The 19,816-nt window shown below is 33.5% G+C and overlaps 1 protein-coding gene across 5 annotated transcripts in view; it reads right to left on the bottom strand.

The window, feature by feature from the left end:
• Reps1 (RALBP1 associated Eps domain containing 1) overlaps positions 1-19,816 on the bottom strand; it is a 76,599-nt gene that overhangs the window by 1,388 nt on the left and 55,395 nt on the right. For 3 of the 5 annotated variants that reach the window (XM_046450409.2, XM_046450420.2, XM_046450392.2), the window contains 9 exons: positions 13,486-13,573; positions 12,492-12,593; positions 10,010-10,082; positions 8,697-8,815; positions 7,776-7,840; positions 3,582-3,767; positions 2,382-2,477; positions 1,235-1,383; positions 47-152 (listed from right to left, as the gene is read on the bottom strand). In XM_046450409.2, the coding sequence (XP_046306365.1) occupies positions 47-152; positions 1,235-1,383; positions 2,382-2,477; positions 3,582-3,767; positions 7,776-7,840; positions 8,697-8,815; positions 10,010-10,082; positions 12,492-12,593; positions 13,486-13,573 (984 nt within the window). The remainder of the gene's footprint in view (positions 1-46; positions 153-1,234; positions 1,384-2,381; positions 2,478-3,581; positions 3,768-7,775; positions 7,841-8,696; positions 8,816-10,009; positions 10,083-12,491; positions 12,594-13,485; positions 13,574-19,816) is intronic. The other 2 variants (XM_046450401.2, XM_046450430.2) reach the window with 1 other exon arrangement.

Consider the following 19,816-nt stretch of genomic DNA (forward strand, 5'->3'; position numbering starts at 1 on the left):
CTGGGCCTGTGGAAATTCCCAAATAATGTATCACAAACTATATTACCTTTAATTGTTGTTGCAATTCACTATTCAATCTGGCCAAAACTGTGTTGGTTTCCTTATTGCGTCTAATTGATGCCTGAATAGCTTTCTTATCTTTCCCAATGGATCTGAGGAAGTAAAGAGGACAAAAACCAAAACCTTTATTTCTTTACCTGAACTCATTGTTCCCTGATCTATTTTTGAGCATGGAAAGAACAGGGAACATCTTTTTCCTTATTAACACAGCTCAAAACCTCACTTAGTCAGTTTCAATGGTCAACTAAAAACATATAAGCTTCAGAAGCTTTTGTTTATTTTTGCTATTGTTTTAATTACTGAAAATCCCAAGATTTTTTTTTCTGTTTTCCATCTTTTTCCTTTGCATCGTACTGGTGATTGAATCCAAGGTGTGCTCTCCCACTGAATCACATTTTCACCCCCCCCTTAAATATTTTTTTTAGTCGTCAATGAACTTTCATTTTATTTATTTATCTATTTATTTGTGTGGTACTGAGAATCAAACCCAGTGCCTCCACATACTAGGAAAGTGCTCTACCACTGAGCCACAACTCCAGCCCTATATCTCTCCAGCCCTTTCGACTTTTGTTTTTAAAAATAGGTTCTTGTTAAATGGCTACCCTGAACTTGTGATCCTTGGCCTCCCAAGTAGCTGGGATTACGGTATGAGCCACTGCACCCGGCAAGAATCCCAAGTTTAAAGTTAAACAGTCTAGGGCAGGCCCTGGCAAACTTTTTCTGTAAACAGACTTATTTTAGGCTTTAAGGGCATACAGTTTCTGTTGTATACTCTATTTTTTTCCCCTTTTCCCTTCTATTCTTTTTTTTACAAGGATGTAAAAACCACTCTTAGTTCATGGGCTATACAAAACTAGGCCATGGTCTGAATTTGCCCGAGTTTCAGTCTGCCAAACCCTGATCTTAAACAACCACAATTAAAATATTAGTTTCATTCTACATTATTGTTTTTAAAAACTCCCACCCCAGAGTTTACAATAGGGTGTTAAAATGGAATTGGAATTGAATTTAATAATAATAATGGGGGAAAACGTGGGAAGAATAGTCTACCTATTCAGGAATGAAAAACTAAAAACTGAGAATTAGTCTGACCATTAATTTCTTTCAGTTTGGTGTTTTAATTATTGTGCTTTTTGTTCTTAGTAATTAAATGTTTAAGAATAATGCTGATTACCTGGGAATAGAAGGTTGTGATGCAAGAACAGCAGCCAAGACACCTGTCTTTTGTGTGTGTTCATCAACATCTGGCCTTAATTCATCTTCTGATTTTAATCTTCTTCGAACAGGTTTAGGTGGTGGAGCAAGAGGTGTTGTGCCTTTGCTCTGGAAGACAAGAAATCCATTAATAATGGATATTTCCTGAAGACGTTCATGGTTAGCTAGCACTTTGCCAACTCTGTTTGCTTTCTTTAAGCTACTTGCTCTTAAAACAATTAAAAGTTGGCTGTCCTACTTTAAAATAATTCATCTATTTGTCAGCAGCTAACTTAAAGTGCAACAGGAAAGGATGCTTCTAGTTGATCCCACAATCATGAATATATCTACAATAACAATTTTTTTTTAAATAGAGTAAAATAAGCTCCTTGGAGTCCAAATCTGATAAAAGACTGTAAAAGTCAGTTTTAACATAAATATGATACATATTCAACATATACCAATTCAATAAAGAAAATCTCCAAAAATATTCATTTTCAACATAGGAAATCCTATTCAAAAATACTAAAATATATCATCTTTAAGAATAAAATAATTTATTATGAACATGCGGAAGACTACATAATTAATAAATACCTCTAAAATGCACAGTAATTAAAACTCTTGAAAATGAGTGGACACTTTTTTGGGGATTGTGAATCTGCCTCCAATAGAATCAATTAACACTAGAGTATTTCAATGTTTAGTATAACCTGATTAAGTAAATAAATAAAAGAGAGAGTCAACTGTCATCTCTTAAGTGCTTTTTAAAATTTGTTGTGATAAATTGACAAAAAATAAAATTATTTAAAAATATCACAGAAGTACTAACATAGTAAAAAATTAAGTGTCCAAAAAGCAGAATTTAAGCATTTTATAGCAACACAACCTGTTTTAAATAACTTGGACATATATGAATAATAAAAGGGAAAAAAAAAGTTACCAAAATTGTTCCCTCGAGTGGAATGAATGAATTTACAATTTGAAATGCACAAGGGAGAAGAATTTACAAGAGGAATGGAGAAAGATATTAGAAAGCAAATATAATAAAATATTAATGGTATAATCAACATGGGGTTTATTGATAAACAATATAAATTTCTTTCTCTATAATACTTTTTGCATACCACATTGGCAGGAACACTAGTAGCTGTCTTTTCTTCTATTTTACTATCCGTTTTGGCAACTCGAAGAGAACTTGCAGGATCAGAAGCTTTTTCAACCTAGAGATGAACACATTACCATTTTAACGATATATAATATATAATTATGCACAAATATAGAATATGTAACAAATCAGAGTAAAACTTCAAGAAAATATTTTGACAAGAAAACTGAGAGCTCAGAGATGAGAAGGAACTTGGAAATACCACATTAAATGTCCTTTCTCTAGTGCTAAAAGGAAGCAAAGGGGGGAGGTCAACATCCGTGAAGGAGGGAAGGGTGAATAAGGATGCAGCCATTGTACTGAATATCTAGGTTGTGGCTGGAAAGTTCTTTAGTTGGGGAGGGAATTCACCCACCCAGGGATGTGAGTACCAGTACTCTGACACATCTGCACTTGCCCTCAGACCTGCTCCTGTCTTCCTCGGTGCAGCCCTTTCACCTAATGGCCAGGCACAAAGTTATATGTTGGAATTAGTGACCAGTAGGAAATTTTCCACAGATAAAATCTATAGGAAACCTTTATCTAAGCCATGCTAGTCAAATAAACATGGCTTTTTAATCTGACAGAAAGGCTCAACATGGGTTAAAACAACAATTAGGATAGAGATTTCAGAATTTTTCTAGTCCCTTCCACTTCATATTTATTCCTAGTGGTTTAAGACATTCCTAGTAATGCTCCTTGCCACTAGAACTACAATAGTCTCCTAGAATGCAATCTGCTAAGATCACATTTTGGCATTATATGGTTTGTAAGTTTGCCTAACTAAGGTGACTTACACAAACTGGGTATATGTTATGGTAACCATGGCTTCTTCTCTCTTGGAAATCTTCACTAAATCTTACAATCAGATGCTCAGTATTGAACCTCCAGACAAATGTTTCATCCAGGACCAGCTAGTTGTGTTTGTGTCTTTTCATACCATACCAGTTTCAGATTCTTAGCATTATACTGCAACAAGCAGGTATTAAGAGGGCAAGAAAAAAGTTGAGAAACACTGACCCAGTGAATATGAATCCTCCCAAAGAGGCAGCAGCACATATTTTACTCAATGGTGTGCCATCTACTATTTGCCTTATCAGGAGTTCTTGTTCACAGAGAGGCTTTAAGAGAATGACACGGGAAGAGAATCCATGAATTAGCTAAGCCTTTGAAAACTGACCGGCAAGACTTCTGAATGTTTCTCAGCTTCATCATCTTGTTCTTCATTTACATTTGATGCAGCAAATACTTCAAATTGGCTGAAATCTGCAAAATTTGGTTGCTCTGGTATCTGCTGAGGTGAGGTACTAGTGTGAGTCATTAGGCCATCGGCATCCACTGGACGATGTACAGTGGGACCAGGAGCCTGGACAATGGTTTAGAACAGAGAAACATACATTTTTTTTTTTGGGGGGGGGGGGGTGTGTGTAATATCAATACCATAGAACAGTCTACTTTTTCTTTGAAAATATGTTGTAAAATATATTACAATACAACATATTAGCTGTATTGTAATATATTTTAAACTGTGTTATAATAAATAGTATATTATCTGTAAATTCATGGTGTATATTACTATGACATTTAGTTATAAATAAGTCTTCATAAGTGAAAAGCAGACACTCAAAAGCATTAAGATTATAAAGCTCCAATAAAAATACTTTTTCAAAGTTTTTTTATTAGAATGTTTTTTATTCATCTGAAGAATTTTATAAATTGTACATTTGAATTTTATAATTTTATATACATTTTTCAAATGTACAATTTATAGGATCCTATTGTCCCTTCCCCCACTATTTTTTTTTTTTTCAATACTGGGACAAAAATTAGGTGTCAGTCAGAACACATGGATACCAGTACCACAAAGTTTTTATTTAAAAAACTTAAAAGTACATTAAAGGAGAGGAGAGGGTTTGGCCCTACCCAACTCCTCTTCTTGCAGTTTTTTAGAAAGTATTTTTTAGTTGTAGATGGACACAATATCTTTATTTTTTATGGTGGTGCTGGGAATTGAACCCAATGCCTCACACATGCTAGGCAAGTGCTCTACCACTGAGTCACAACTCCAGCCCCGTATTTTTTTTCCTTAATTGGGATATTGTGCAATAGTTTATGCTTTTAAAAAGTTACTTTTAAAAATGCTTCCTTATGTTTCTTTAAAAGGTCATTATTATTATTATTATTTTTAAAAGGTCATTATTTTTGAAGTGCAAAAGAATTAGTTTCCCAAGATCAAGTGCACTTCCCACTTCTTTTCAATCTGTCCTACACCACACCAATGATACTAAAATATTCAGTATAAAAATATATTTATTGAGTATCTACTTTGTGCCAGGCACTATGAATATAATAGGGAAGAAAACAAATAAGGCTCATAACTAATAAAGGTGACAGTCCAGTACAGGATAAGAGATAATAAGCAAGCAAGGAATTAAAACATGCTACAGGAATATATCAGATGTTTCTTTTCTATTTACCCTTTAAAATTTTTCCATCACTTAGAAGATACTCTGCCTCCTCCCTTCTTCTCTAGTTTCATTTTTTCATTATCCCACATGTCCACTCCAGTTATAGTGAACTAACTGGTTTTCCCCCCAAAGAAAGCCAGGCTACTGCACATGTCCTCTCCCCAGTAAATACTACTGTATCTTTCAAGTCCCTCTTCAAATCTTTCTTCCTTCATTTTACTTTACCTTCTCAATGTTAATCTTGATTTTACTAGCCACTAAGTCTGTTCCAAAGCATTTTATAAATATATCTACTGCAGCATTTCAATTCTCCCTGAAAGGAATGCAGAGGTCTTTAACACTTCTTTCACTGATGTAAGAACACATCCAGAAAGATGCAGTGGGATTACTCTTGTAAATGCCAGACTGCAGAATATAAATGGACAGACAGCTCCCATCTCCTAAAATCTGTTATTCTTTCTCCTAAGCCCTCCTTTATCAAGATATATTACTTGCTTCACTTTTAAGTTTATTAAATTGCTTTATTCATAGGATTATTAATTTTTCCATTATAAAAAATGTACAATGAGTAATATTCTGTATATGCATTTTTATTTTTTCTCTTTCCACATTTTTATTGGTACATTACAGCTATACATAATGATGCGATTTCTTATTATATGTTCGTATATACACACAATCTAACAATATAATTTGGCCAATATCACTCCCTAGCACTTCTCCCCACTCCCTTCCTTCTACACATGGTCCCTTTACTCTACTTATCTCCCTTGGATTTTCATGAGACACCCCCATCACCACCACCTTTCTTTTCCTTTTCCTCTCTAGCTTCCACATATGAGAGAAAACATACAATCCTTGGCCTTCTGAGTTTGGCTTACTTTACTTGACATATGGTCTCCAGTTCCATCCACTTTCCTACAAATGACATAATTTCATTTTTTCTTTATGGCTGATGACTAAAACTCCATGATGTCTATATACCACATTTTTCTTTATCCATTGATGAAAAACCAGGCTATTGTGAATTGTGCTGCTATAAACATGTGTATACAACTTTAATTTTTTTTTAAGTACAGACACATTTTTTTCAAATATTTTCAACTTATGATTAATTGAATCCATAGATGCAGTACAGATGGATACAAAGGGCTGATTGTACTTTTTTTGCACCTAAACTGACATTATTTTTATGTACAGTTCATTAGCTCAAGTGGCTGGAGAATCACACCATAAACTTAAGCCTTATATAAGCAAATTAATTAGTCTGTATTCTGTGGGCAGAAAATTACCTACATGTAGACACAGTGTACTATCTGGCATTTATATGACTTCTTCAAGATAAGTACTGAGGAGTAGTATAGCTGGTCATACGGCGGATCCATGCCTAGTCTTTTTTTTTCCTTTGGTGCTGGGGATTGAACCCAGGGGTTTTGTGCACGCGAGGCAAGCATTTTACCAACTGAGCTATATCCCATACTCTCATGCCTAGTCTTCTGAGGAACCTCCAGAGTGATTTCCATAATGGTTGTTCTAATTTACAGTCCCACAAAGATATAAAATTGTTCCTTTTTCTCACATCCTCTCCAACACTTACAAAATCTCAGTGTAGTTTTGATTTGCATTTCTATAATTGCTAATGATATTCAACATTTTTTCATATATTTGTTGATTATTTATATTTCTTTTGAAAATGTCATTTGGTTCATTTGTCCATTTATTAATAGGGTTATTTGATTTTTTGGCATTTGAGTTCTTCATAATTTCTAGATATTAATCCTCTGTTAAAAAGAGTAGCTAGCAAAAACTTTCTCCCAGTTTGTTCACATTCCTAGTTGTTTCCTTTGCTGTGAAGATTTTTAATTTGATGCCATCCCATTTATTAACTCTTGGTATTATTTCCAGAGATTTAGAAAATAGTTTGTGCCTTTTGGAAAACAGAGTCCTACTGAGACAGTCATTGCCTGTGCCTGTGTGCTGGACTATTGACCCCAAGTTTATTTCTAGGAGTTACATAGTTTCTAGTCAAATTCCTAAGTCTTTGATCCATTTTGAGTTGACTTTTGTGCAGGGTGAGAGAAAAGGGTGGTCTAGTCTCATTCTTCTACACATGGATTACCAGTTTTCCCAGCACCATTCATTGCAAAGGGTCCAATGTATGTTTTTGGCATCTTTATCAAGATCAGATGACTGTAGATGTGTGGTTTTCGTCTCTATATCTTCTATTCTGTGCCACTGGTTTATGTACCTGTTTTTATGCCAGTACCATGCACTTTTTGTCACAATAGCTCTGTAGTATAATTTAAAGTCTGATATTATGCCTCCAGCATTGCTTTTTTGACTTAGAATTGCTTTGGCTATTCTGGGAGTCTATTCTTCCAAATTAATTTTGGGACTGTGTTTTCTAGAACTGTGAAGAATGCCATTGGTATTTTGATGGGGATTGCATTGAATCTGTATATTGCTTTTGGTAGTATGGCCATTTTGACAATATTAATTCAGCCTATCCATGAGTATGGGACATCTCTCCATGTTCTTATGTCTTCTTCAATTTCTTTCTTTAATGTTCTGTAGTTTTCATTGTAGAGAGGTCTTTCACCTTGTCAGATTTATTTATTTTATTTTTTTTTTTTGGCTATTATGAATGGAACAGTGTTCCTGATTTCTTTCTCAGCAAATTCACTGACTTCACTTTAAAGGATCTTTCAAGAAATAACCCAGATTATTATTGAAATCCTTTTCTTCCAAAATCCTCATCTTCACTGAATGAAATACTCATTAAGGATAATTATTAGGTGATTACTGACCTTCCAAATAAATGTATAACAGAATTGAATATCCAACCGACAAACTCATCAGGAGGAAGTAATAGCCAACATTTAGTAATGAGTACCTTGGAGAATTACCTGTGAGGGCTGTGGTCTTGGAGGCACTGCAGGAGGTTGGGCAACAACTCCAGCCTGTTGTTGTCCTGTGTGAATATGCAAGTCTTCTTTTTAGCAAATATATAGTCACTTTGCTAATAGAAAAAACAGGCTGAATCAATGTGACCACATGATAAACATTTCTAAGAATGCTTGATAATTATAGGACAGTGAATACTATCTTGTACAACAGTCTGTATGTCACCCATTGGTCAAATCTCTTGACTTTTCCTCAGACCTTATTTCTCTTAGGAACTGCATTACATGAGAGACTCCTGATAAGCTCCTGTTTCCATACTAGAATATATTCTCATCTTTTCCTGCTATATTTCTGATTGCTTGTTAGCTATCAGATACAAAGACTTCCAATTTTTCTTTTTAATACTTCACTCTACCATTTCTATGCAAATAATTCTAAACATTACATTGATCTTTCTTTGCCTGAAGATCCAGTGACCTGTTGATTATTTAGATTTTTCCTTACCATTTCAAACTCATAATGACTAAAACATGACCTCATTACCCTTTGCCCATCATTTCTATTTCAATTAATGTAATAGCAATACTGTCAGTTGAAATTTTACCAAATTATGACTGTTCTTGCCCTTTCATTAGCCAAGTGAAGGCCTATTACTCTCCCACCCCTGATATCACTACATCTTCTTTTCAAATTTCCTGAGTTATACCTCAGGTTTCTGTATGTATTATTTCCATTCAAACACACAAAAAGAGTTACTAAGAAAAAACATCCCCTTTATTTGATGTTATCTTTACATCCAGATTTTTTCTTCATAAAAATACAATAAACAAGACATATTAACAAGAATGGAAATAAAATGTTGTATGTCTTGGATTAACTTTAAAATTAAATGATAATATATATTGTGCTTCTTTGGCCCCTACCTGTGGTGACTGTAAAGGTCCGATTCATATCTAAGGATGATGATCTAGAATGAGAAGGCTGTGGCCTTGGAGGGGGAGGTGGTGGTGCAGTGTTATCAGGAGAAGTTCCTGAATGAGACCTGCAAAATTCACCCCATAACAATTGGTCATGCTATTCATATTGGAAAATTTTTTAAGCATTCAAACTTGGCTAAGCAGCAAATGACCCTACTAGCATGACATTTTCTCAAGCAGTACCTATTTAAATATAACCATCAGTAAAGATAGCACTATTATGTGTCCTAAACAAGTGGGTTTTTTTTAAATGTTGTAAAGTAAAACAATAAACAGTATTTTAAAAATTTGGAGAAGTTAGTTGTCAACATGATTTCAAGCTAAACTTGCAAACCACAGGCTGCTTTTCCCATTCAACTAAAGGTAATAATAAAAAAAAAATTAAAATGAGAAACTCTACTATCAAACTTGGTTTATCTTCCAAACTTATTAAAAACTGGAGTCTGGTAAGCTGAGGTCAAACCTGGGTAAACTATCTGAGGTGCCCATTCTGTTTCATCAAAGACCATCTTACTTAAGAGCTCAACTCGCCCTAGAGATTCACTTCTTTGCTACTGAAGTCTTTGCTACTTTCAGTCTTCTTCTGAAAAGGGTCTCCATGGATACTGGCAATCTGGTCTTCATATATAGGGATAAAAAGAATAAAACCAAGATGACTGAGAACTCTTAAGAAACACAGGAAGAACTACATGAAAAATTGGAAAGGAAGCAAGCAGCCTTAATTTATGGGGAGAGAAATATGCTTCTGTTCTGAACAGCTTTTAGGGAATGGCAAAGTCCTCACAGACAAATCTCTTGCCATCCTCCCACCCTCTCCCACACGAATTGTTTGTGCCTAAGCTTTAATGTAACACAGAAGTTTAGGGTCAGGGGCCTGCACTGCTGGGCTGTGTTGGATGCTGTTTTAAAACACAGAATTCTTTTGGTACTTGCCTAACCTATTCATTTATTACTTTAGACTCTCACTGTTCTCACTGTTTCTCTACAAAAAGGACTATATTAAGCTTCTATTATGAAGAAGTTATCAGCCTTTAGAACTTCCACAAAATACATGAGGAAAAAAACAAAACAGAATTTCATTGATTTTTCTAATTAAGTTTGAAAGAATGAAAATTACATATTACCAAAAAGTAACCTAACAACTTTCAGAGAACAAAATAATGTGTATGTGGTTCCAAATGATTTTAAGTATTAAACTGCATCAAAATAAAAAAATGCGTTAAGATATTTTAACACTTTTAATTGGCAGAAATACTGACCTTTGACGAGTTACATTGCTCCCGATCTGTTCTGGGTCAGAAGTAAAAGAGTCTGAACTACTGTAACCATCTGCTGATAAATGGGATATGTCCTATTTAATAATAATCATTTCTTTACTTTTTGCTCTAACCCACACAAATATAAGTGAGAGACTGTTTCAAATCAAAAATATTCAAAGACTGCTAATAGGTAACGTTCATCCTAATGTTACTAACTGTAAAAAATTAAGTATCAATCAAATAAATCATGCATATGTATATAGCAAATCATTATCTAGAAACTTAATACTTAATGATACAGAATTATTCAAAATAAGTCACAAAATGTTATATATGTTACAATTTCATATTATACAAAAACAGAACTATAGATTGAGTATACCTTATTTGAAATGCTTGGGGCCAGAAATAATTTGTTTCCAATTTTTTGGATTCTGAAATATTTACATGTATATAATGAGATGTTTTAGGGATATTTAAAGACAAGATCTGTTTCATATACACCTTATACATACAGCCTATAGGTAATTATATATATTTTTTAGTGTTCCTGTGCTTTGACTGTAAACTATCACACGAATTTAAGTGTCGAATTTTATACTTGTGGTGTCATGCTGGCAATCAAAAAGCTTGAGATTCTGAAACATTTCAGATTTTCGATTTTCAGATTAGGATTGCTCAACCTGTATTATACACACACAAATAAGAACTAAAGTTGATGATGACTTTGTTAACCATGGTCATTTGTAAAATAGTGAGAGTATGAATAGTTATTTTGTTATTTCTGTTTATCTTTTACATTTTTGCAGTTAAATATGAACTGCTTTGTAATGTAAAAAAGTCACCTTCAAAGAATAAATTTTAAAATATTTAAAATAAAGAAAATGAACTTTAAAATTGTTAAAGTGAAAAATAAAACAACCTGAAGTAACATATGCTGGCAATAATAAATTTTTTTAGCTAGGGGTCCTTGATTTTTCTATGTCCTCAAAGACTTAGAAAGCAGCAGGGAGGGCTGAGTTTGTTGCTCAGTGGTAGAGCACTTGCCTAGCATGTGTGAGGCACTGGGTTCGATTCTCAGCACCACATATAAATAAACAAAATAAAGGTCCATCAACAACTAAAAAAAATTAAAATAGAAACTCAAGGTATAATCTGAAGGAAAACTATATACACTTTTAATGATATTGGTTATTAGGTTTAATTTCATTTCAAAACTTATCCTTTTACTTTTTCTTGCCATATAATGGAATTACTTAATTGGTAAAAGAACGATGCTAAAATGAACATATTTCCACCTAGATGTCCTGACATATATGTCAAATTTTAGATGTATAAGACTGAAGTCTTAATTCTTTCCCCACAAACCTACTATCATGACAGCCTTCCTCATTTCCCAGCTACAGATAAAAAGCCCAAGAATTACCCCTGCCTCTTCTCTCCAATCTTATACCACAGAGGTAAGCAAACTCTGTGGCTTTCTAGGAAATGTTCAAAATTCAGCCCCAAATCTGACTACTTCTTAGTATACCCACTGCTACCACTCTAAACTGAGCCACTCTCTTCTCCTGCCTGAATTATTATAACTCTCTCCTGAACTGTCTCTCTTGCCTTCTTTTGGTCTATTACTATTAGAACTGCCAGAGTGACCTCGTTTTTTTGTTTTGTTTTTTTAAAGGAAGTTCAGATTATTTCACTTCTCTATTCAGAATCTTCTAATTGCTTTTCCATTCAGTAAAGGTCAAAGTCTTGCACTGCTCCTTGCTACTATTCTACCACTTACTACTCTGACTTGCCAAACCTTTTATTACACATCTGTTTGCGGTCCCAACAGAAACAAGTTTCCTTTCTTAAGGTTTTACTAATTCCTGTGCCTTAATTCATCCTTCTTTTAGGATTCAAACAGCTGAATCACTCTGCTCCTTCAAGTTTTGACTCAAATGCTATCTTTTAGTAAGGCCTTTTTTGAACACTTTATTTAAAATGGCATTCCTTCTTCCCTTTCCAGCCTTATTTTTATACATGGTATTAATTACCTTCTAATTTAAGAGCTGCCCTCCCTCTTATTATCTTATCTCCCTTACAGAAATATAAACTCTATATGGGCAAATTTTTTTTCTTTTTTGTTTACTGCTAAATTCCCAGTACCTTGAACAGAACTTGGCACTTAGTATCTGATTAGCACTGGCTGAATGAATAAACATATCCACAATGTTTTGTGAGACAGAAAGAAAAAATGTTGATAGAAAAGAGCCAATGGACCAAGCTGGGAGGGAGCAGCCTTCCCTCAAGCAGGTGGCAATGAAGGGTGGCCATTTGTTCATAGACAGGGCAGGATGATTAAAAGAGTTAACTATCTTCTACTTTACTCAGTGAAGACAGCACTAAATGGCTACACATTTGAAGCACTCAGATTTTTAAATCCATCCACACTTAATATACTTCAAATGGAAAGTGTGAGGCAAATGTTTCACTTACTTACCTACAGTATTTCCAGAAGCAAATTTCACAGATGAATTTATCTTATTTTCTTCTGAAAGGTCAGATGGTTTCACAAGTAAGGGGCTGGTCGGATTAGTATGATCTAGTGGAGAATTAATAGGTAAAAATACAAATACTAGTATTTGAATTGATAAATTCATAAAGTTCAGAATATAAAACTTCATTTAGATATTCCATAAAAGTGGCAAATAAATCCATGAGATATTAGACAAAATAATATTTTTAATAAAAATAAATGTAAACCCGTTTATATGGAATTTCTTCATCAGCCATAATAAGATACTTGATAATGAAAAAATTTATCTGCACGTTCAATTTTAGCTTGGTAGTGCAACTGCTTAAACAAAACACCATATATATTAGGCTACAGATAAGTTAATTAATGATACTAATTCACACAAGAAAAAAAAAAAATCTACCTTTCAGAAACTTTAACCAAAATATTTAGTCTAAACTGATGGGAAATTCCAGAAGTCCAAGTAAAACAGACAACTTACAAAATTTATACAAAGGCCAAAATCTACTTTTACATCTTTTTTAGTTAAAAACTGAACACACTTTAAATAATTCATGATGGTGACCACATAAATCCAGGGTTATTGGAAAAGTCACATTTCCACATGCCCTTATTCTAAAACCTTATACTTTAAGATCAGTAATTTCCTTTAAAAAACTGCAACATAGGCCAGTGCAGTGGCACATACCTATAATCCAGCAGCTTGAAGCTGAGGCAAGAGAATCAGAAGTTCAAAGCCAGTTGCAAGCAACTTTAGCAAGATCCTGTCTCAAAATAGAAAATTAAAAAAAGGGGGGGCTGGGGATGTGGTTCAGTGGTTAGATTCAATCCCTAGTACCATAACCAAAACAAAAAACTGCAATATAAGCAAACACACGTGTCTACAAACACAATAGTTAGAAAGCACTAGATTTAGAAAATAAGCAATTAAAATACAATCTAGAAACATCTTCCTTACCACTGCCAGTTCTTTTAAGTTCCATTTCCTGCATGTGGATTTTGCTTGGAGTCATACGAATGGGAACTGGATGAACAATAGCAGTATCCTAAAGATAATGGGAGTAAATATAGATTTTGTATTTAAAATGTCAAGTTAATACCATTAAATAACCAAAACTAACAACAATGCAAAAACTAGTAGATAGATTTTCTCATTTACATTAAGGTAAAGATGAAAATAAATTTTCATAATCAAAAGCTTAGTTGATTTTATCAAGTCAAATAATCTGATTTCTTTTATAAAAAGTACATCTTAAATTGAGTGATTAAACATTTACATGAAAAAATTCTCTTATAAAAACACAGTTCACGACAATATTCAAAAGCAATTTAAAATGGTCTGATGAAATTATACAATTGTTAAATCTGGAGGTTAAAGTAAACTATTTCATGAAAACCCAGACTAAAAACATTTTTGTAGACTACTTAAGAAAATTTGATGATTTTTTTCACCTATAAAACAAAGATAATGAGCTGTCAATTTAATTGGGATAGTGGGCACAATACATCCTTTCTATGGAATAATTCAAATTGTTAAAAACAGAGTACCTCAAATTTTAGCTCAGACTTCCATAAAGGAACTCATTATTTCAGAAAGCAAGTAAGACTCCCTGTCTAACCTGCTAATACTTTTCTTCTACCATTTCCATGATGGCAATATATCTAACTTGGTGAGTGGTGATTTAGAGGCATAAAGAAGCTATTTGTATAGACTTTTGTAAATAATGAAAGAGCAAAGGTAAGGAAGAAGAGAACGAAGACTAATGGAGACATCTCAGAAAGGGTGGGAGAAAAGTGAGGTGCCCTGGGACATGGAGAAGCCTCGTCCTAACCCCTGTTAGAGGAATCAGAACCAGGTCAAGCATCTGAATTCACAGCAACAGACCAGCTGAAAAACATGGCCAAGGGAGCTTGGCTCCTCCTATGAGGAATCAGTTCATACTCTGTAAGTGCTGCAGTTAAAAACAAATTTGAGACCCTTCAATTTCAAATATCTATTAATGAGTTAAGTTTATAATTTAGTGTAGAGGATGCTGAATTTTAGTTTATACTGGATACTGTTTTGGTGATAATACTGAGTTAACACCAAGCCCTTGAGAGGGAAAGTTATGTTCCTGCATATGGTCTCTTACTGGACCAGCCTCCTTGGCTTACTCTCATCACCTTAAAATTCAATTTATAACAAATTCTTTAGAGCCACTATCTTGATAAAGTCATTCAAAGTAATTTCCTGCTCCTATACCTAAGAGAATTTTAAATAGGGTTAATATTTATTCAAGAAGCCTAATATTTCCCCTATACATCCTAAAATTGTAGTTATAAAGACCAACATTACAGATGGATCAAAGTTTAGATTTCTCATAATGAGTGACTCTCAAAATATAATAATACACTTAAGATACTATTTAAGTTATAGTTGCAATACAAAAAACATGGCTTTAGGGGTTGGGAGTAGAGTGCTCACCTTGCATGCATAAGGCCCTGGGTTCAATCCCCAGCACCACAAAAATAAATACACACACACACCATGGTTTTATACATGACTATTTTCTTAATTCATAATTTCTTATAATGTCAGAGTTTCAATCTTTGTTAATCTGTAGATGTGAGTTGTTTCTCTTTGTAGTTATATATTTTAAAAAAATATATTTTCTAGTTGTCAATGCACCTTTATCTTATTTATTTATATGTGGTGCTGAGAATTGAACCATGCTAGGCAAGCTAGGCAAGTGCTCTACCACTGAGCCACTGCCCCAACCCCAGTTATACACTTTTTTTTTAGCTGATGGTTTGAATGTTCTTTTGTATATTTCTTTCTTGCAATCTGCACGTCTTTTATACACTTCTGTATTCATTTATTTTCTGATGCACAGGAGCTTCAAAACATTCTGCATTTGTTTTTTCAGTGTGTGATAAATATATTCTTGTTACTGAGTTTCCTTTATTATGTTCTTGATATATAATTTCAATTTAGCCTAATTAACTGCTTTTTTTTGGTACCAGGGATTGGATCCAGAGGCACTTTAACACTGAGCCACATTTCCAGCCCTAATTAACTGTTTTTTAAAAACAGTTTGTGCAAGTGGTACCTTTAATTTTTTTTTTCTTTTCTCTCAAAGTCTTAAAAGATACATGACTTCTTCTCAATGTTTTATAATCTTGCCTTTACATTTACTACTGTATCAGAAGGGAAAGGTTTTTGTTTTAAATGTGATGCCAGGAAAGCAGCTAAGTTCAGTTTTGTTTATTCCTCTCAAAATGTTCTTGAAAAAAATCTGTAGCCTAAAATCTTGTATTTTTCACTATATCCATAGATAAATTTGTATCATTCTAATCACTTACAAATTATAGATTACTTGACTGATTAATATATAAATTGCTAAAATAGGTAAACCTGACTCTGAAGGTGATTTTCTACTTTTCTTTTAGTTAATTTTCGCTTTATGTATTTTTAACTTATCAGGTACAATATTAACTATATTGTATTTTTCAAGTAAATGTATTTTGTCATTTAATTGTACATACTAGGCAAAATATAGCTCTGTATATTTACAATTTTAGTTGCATAAATAAGTGTTATAAGAATCAGAATTCACCATTCTAAGACAAGATCAAGGAAAAAGAAATGATAGCACATGTGAAAATAATTTCTGATCCCAAACCCAAACAAATCAGGGGAAAAAATGTCAAATTTAGATGCTTCAAATTTGTAACATTTATCTAATATATATTCTATGTGTATAAAATCAGATTTATAAAATTTAAAATAGTTGGAAATATTAATGAGTATTTATATACATTTGTGGTATAAAAAAGGGAGGTCAAGAAAATCAGGAATGTTCTGTAACTTCATTCAGGTCTTCTGTACCAACAAATCAATATTCTGTAGCACACTGTATTCCTACAACTACTGGTTGCTGTGGTTCTACAATGGCTTTAGTCCAGTGGATCTACTGACAGCAGAATATGGTAGTGCTTTGATGAATTTGACACACATGACCACGTCTAACTTCAGATTAAGATATCAGAAGTTGCATTTACGACTGTCACGTGCAGCAAGATAGGGAGCTTTCACTTTAAGCATTTTAGCATCCATATGAAGAACCAAAATGTATACAAATCTCTTAGTCCTAAGACACATGTGCCATAAGATGCCAAAGTAACACTTTCTCTGCTCCAACCTAGTGTTTTTAAATAGTGAGGAGGAAACAAAATTGGCTGGCCAACTTCTTCTTATCTAGTCAGATTACCCAAATCCTTCAGGAAATCCATTTCTAATCATTCATGGCACATCTGTGTTAGGTATTTGGTGTGATTTTATATAATGCAGTACTTTATTGAATTATATATATTATACATGTATCTCATAGATCTAATTTTTCTACATGCCTTAAATGCTATTATTCTTATCTGTCTTAATCCATTCCTGCCTACTTTTCATTCTCATGTCAGGGAATTAGGTATTAGACCTCTTGATCCCTCTTGCTTCAGTTAATTCACATTGTTGCCTAAGTGATCTTCCCCTTACTGTCCTTGCCCACTCACTGGGGTACTCTGTGATATCTCCTGGTGCTATCACCCTGTAAGGTGAAATTCAGCTACTTACTCTAGCTTATGAAGATTTTCTCAATCTACTTTCAACTACATTCCTCAGCTCCCACTGTTCCTCCATAGGTATGTGCACCCTATACTATGACCACAATGAACTGATCCTGCTCATGAAATTCTCCCTGCCTGGACTGCCCTCGTCCATTTTGCCAATGTCTATTTTCAGTGAAGACTAAGCATACTACTAAAACCTCTTGTGAAATCCTTCCCACATAGCCAACCCTTTCTCTGCCTACAGCTTTGTTCAGCTGAAAATGAGATAATTAGAATCTTAATTTCATCGGAACTCTGAAAGCCTAATAACTAACCATCCCAGTGTGCACATGAGGTCACTGTGCTATGTAAGTGCTACAGATAAGTTTGAAGCTTTTCAGAGATTTTTTTATTTTATTGAGCAAAGGGTTAATTACCAAGATTTAGTTCCTTTTTAATATTCCATTATATATTTTCAACACTGAAGGGCTGGGCTATAGCTCAGTGGTAGAGTGCTCGTCTGGCATGAGTAATAACTTGAGTTCAATCCCCTAACTAACTAAATACATCACTGAAAGGTAAGTGAAATTCACATGAAAACTTTAGTTTTATTGTTTTTATCTTCTCCCTTCTAATCTGAAAGGGTCTCATTTACTTACTTAAAATCCTTATTTATATAAGCCTTGCAAAGGATTATCTGGGATTGTGGCTCCAGGCTGTGCTCTATAAACAGTCAATATTTCAGTTAGTATTAAATGAAGGTTAAGAAACTCAGACTCTAAAGCACACAATTAGGAGAAAGGAAGGCATTCTCCCAACTGAAAAATTAAAGATTACAGGTTAGAGAACGAAGTTCAGGTTTAAGCTTACCAGCATAAATGAAAAAAGATTTTCCAGATGTCAAAGTATAAATATTTAAGAATGTCAACTTAATTTTTCCCCATTTTTTCATTTGTTCTTTTTACATATACATGGCAGTAGAGTGCATTTTGACACTATACTTTCCCATTCTGTGATTGTACATGATATGGAGTTAGCTGGTCATGTATTCACATATGAACATAGGGAAAGCCATGTCTGCTATGAATGCCAATTAAAATGATCAAATTCAGAAGTCTAACTTCAAGTTTAAAATGTCAAGCATTCTTTATTTTCCTACAGTCTCTTGTCTACCACACTAGAAATAACAAAGTATACTTTTAAACACTCATAAATTAGGATATTATTTCCAAGTAAGAACATCACTTGTAATAAGCTTAACATTCCTCTATATTTCCTGGCAGTCATGAGTCAATTTATTTTACCTCTGAGCTCTAGATTTTTATATATAATGTTCTTCCTTTGTCTCACAAAGAGTTATAATACTACGTGTGATTATTTTCACTGTCTTGTAAGGGTTAAGAGATTAAGATGATTTTTTTTTCTATAAAATACCTTCATTAAGTAAACAAAATTAACTGGACTATATATTTAAAAAATTAGCAGGTAGAAATAAAATAGGGAACTCTTTAAAGCTTAAAACTTGTCACTTCCCAAGAGATCTTAATTATGGCTGCTAATAAGCAGCAAAAATTTCAACTGTTGGTTTTATTTCTCTTGCACTTTTCAGATAAAAGTAAAAAATAAATGCCTTAAATATACTAACAGAAGCAAAAGGCACAGAAGATCTACATATAAATTGGTCCCTGAATATTTTAATAGACTATAAACATTTTTAAAGGCCATATATTATGTTTGAATTAAATGACTGTAACAGCATCCTCTATATTTCAAATACAAATTCTATAAAAAAATTTTTTTTAGGTGACAGACCTTTATTTATTTATTTCTATATATGTGGTGCTGAGAAACGAACCCGGTGCCTCACATATGCCAGGCAAGTGCTCTCCCACTGAGCCTCAATACAAATTCTTTAAAATTTTATAAGGCACCCAAAATCCACTGATTGAAACTGAAGATATTTTATCTTTAAAGCCACTTCTCCAAATCCATATTAAATGATGAAGCCATTTTAATACTTAATTATTAATTGCCAGCTGCTAAATCTAAGAATGCCTGTGTCACTTTCTACATAGCTTTCTACTCAGCTCACTTAAGAAAACAAAACGAAAAAAACCCTACCTTTACACTCTTCTTCCCTTACTACTGAATTCCTCTTTTGTTTTTGGAAAGTGCTTATTAGCATGTCGAGAGAGAGAGAGAGAGAGAGAGAGAGAGAGAGAGAGAGAGCGCGAGCGAGCGAGAGAGCGCGAGAGCGAGCGAGAGAGCATGCAAAGGCAGAGAAATGAACAGCGAGAAAAATAATTTGAAGTTTTCAAATAACTTCAAGGACAGGAGGGGCATAGATGAAATTAACTTTATAGAGATAAAATTTATTTTTACAATCAGGATATGAACTTTGTAGCATTTTCAAAAAACACAGTAAACCACAGGAAGACAAGACAGGTTCCTTTGCACAAGAGGAATTTTTGACAAATAGCTATGTATTGTTTTACTGAACTTGATTCTATCTAACAGAACTTAACATACTAATTAAACAAAAGCCTATCATTTGAAGCGTTTTTAAAAAGATGACACTGCATAAATATTTGCATACACAGTACATATTACATGATGCATAAGCATACAAATAATATTTACATAAGTGTCACTACATTGAAATACATAGTATGTTAAATAAAACATACATTTAATTAGCTAATGACAAC

This window comes from Marmota monax, unplaced genomic scaffold (assembly GCF_021218885.2).
Source record: "Marmota monax isolate L192 unplaced genomic scaffold, Marmota_monax_Labrador192_F-V1.1 WCK01_AAM20220418_F8-fsc00030, whole genome shotgun sequence".
In the NCBI taxonomy this organism is placed as follows: domain Eukaryota; kingdom Metazoa; phylum Chordata; class Mammalia; order Rodentia; family Sciuridae; genus Marmota; species Marmota monax.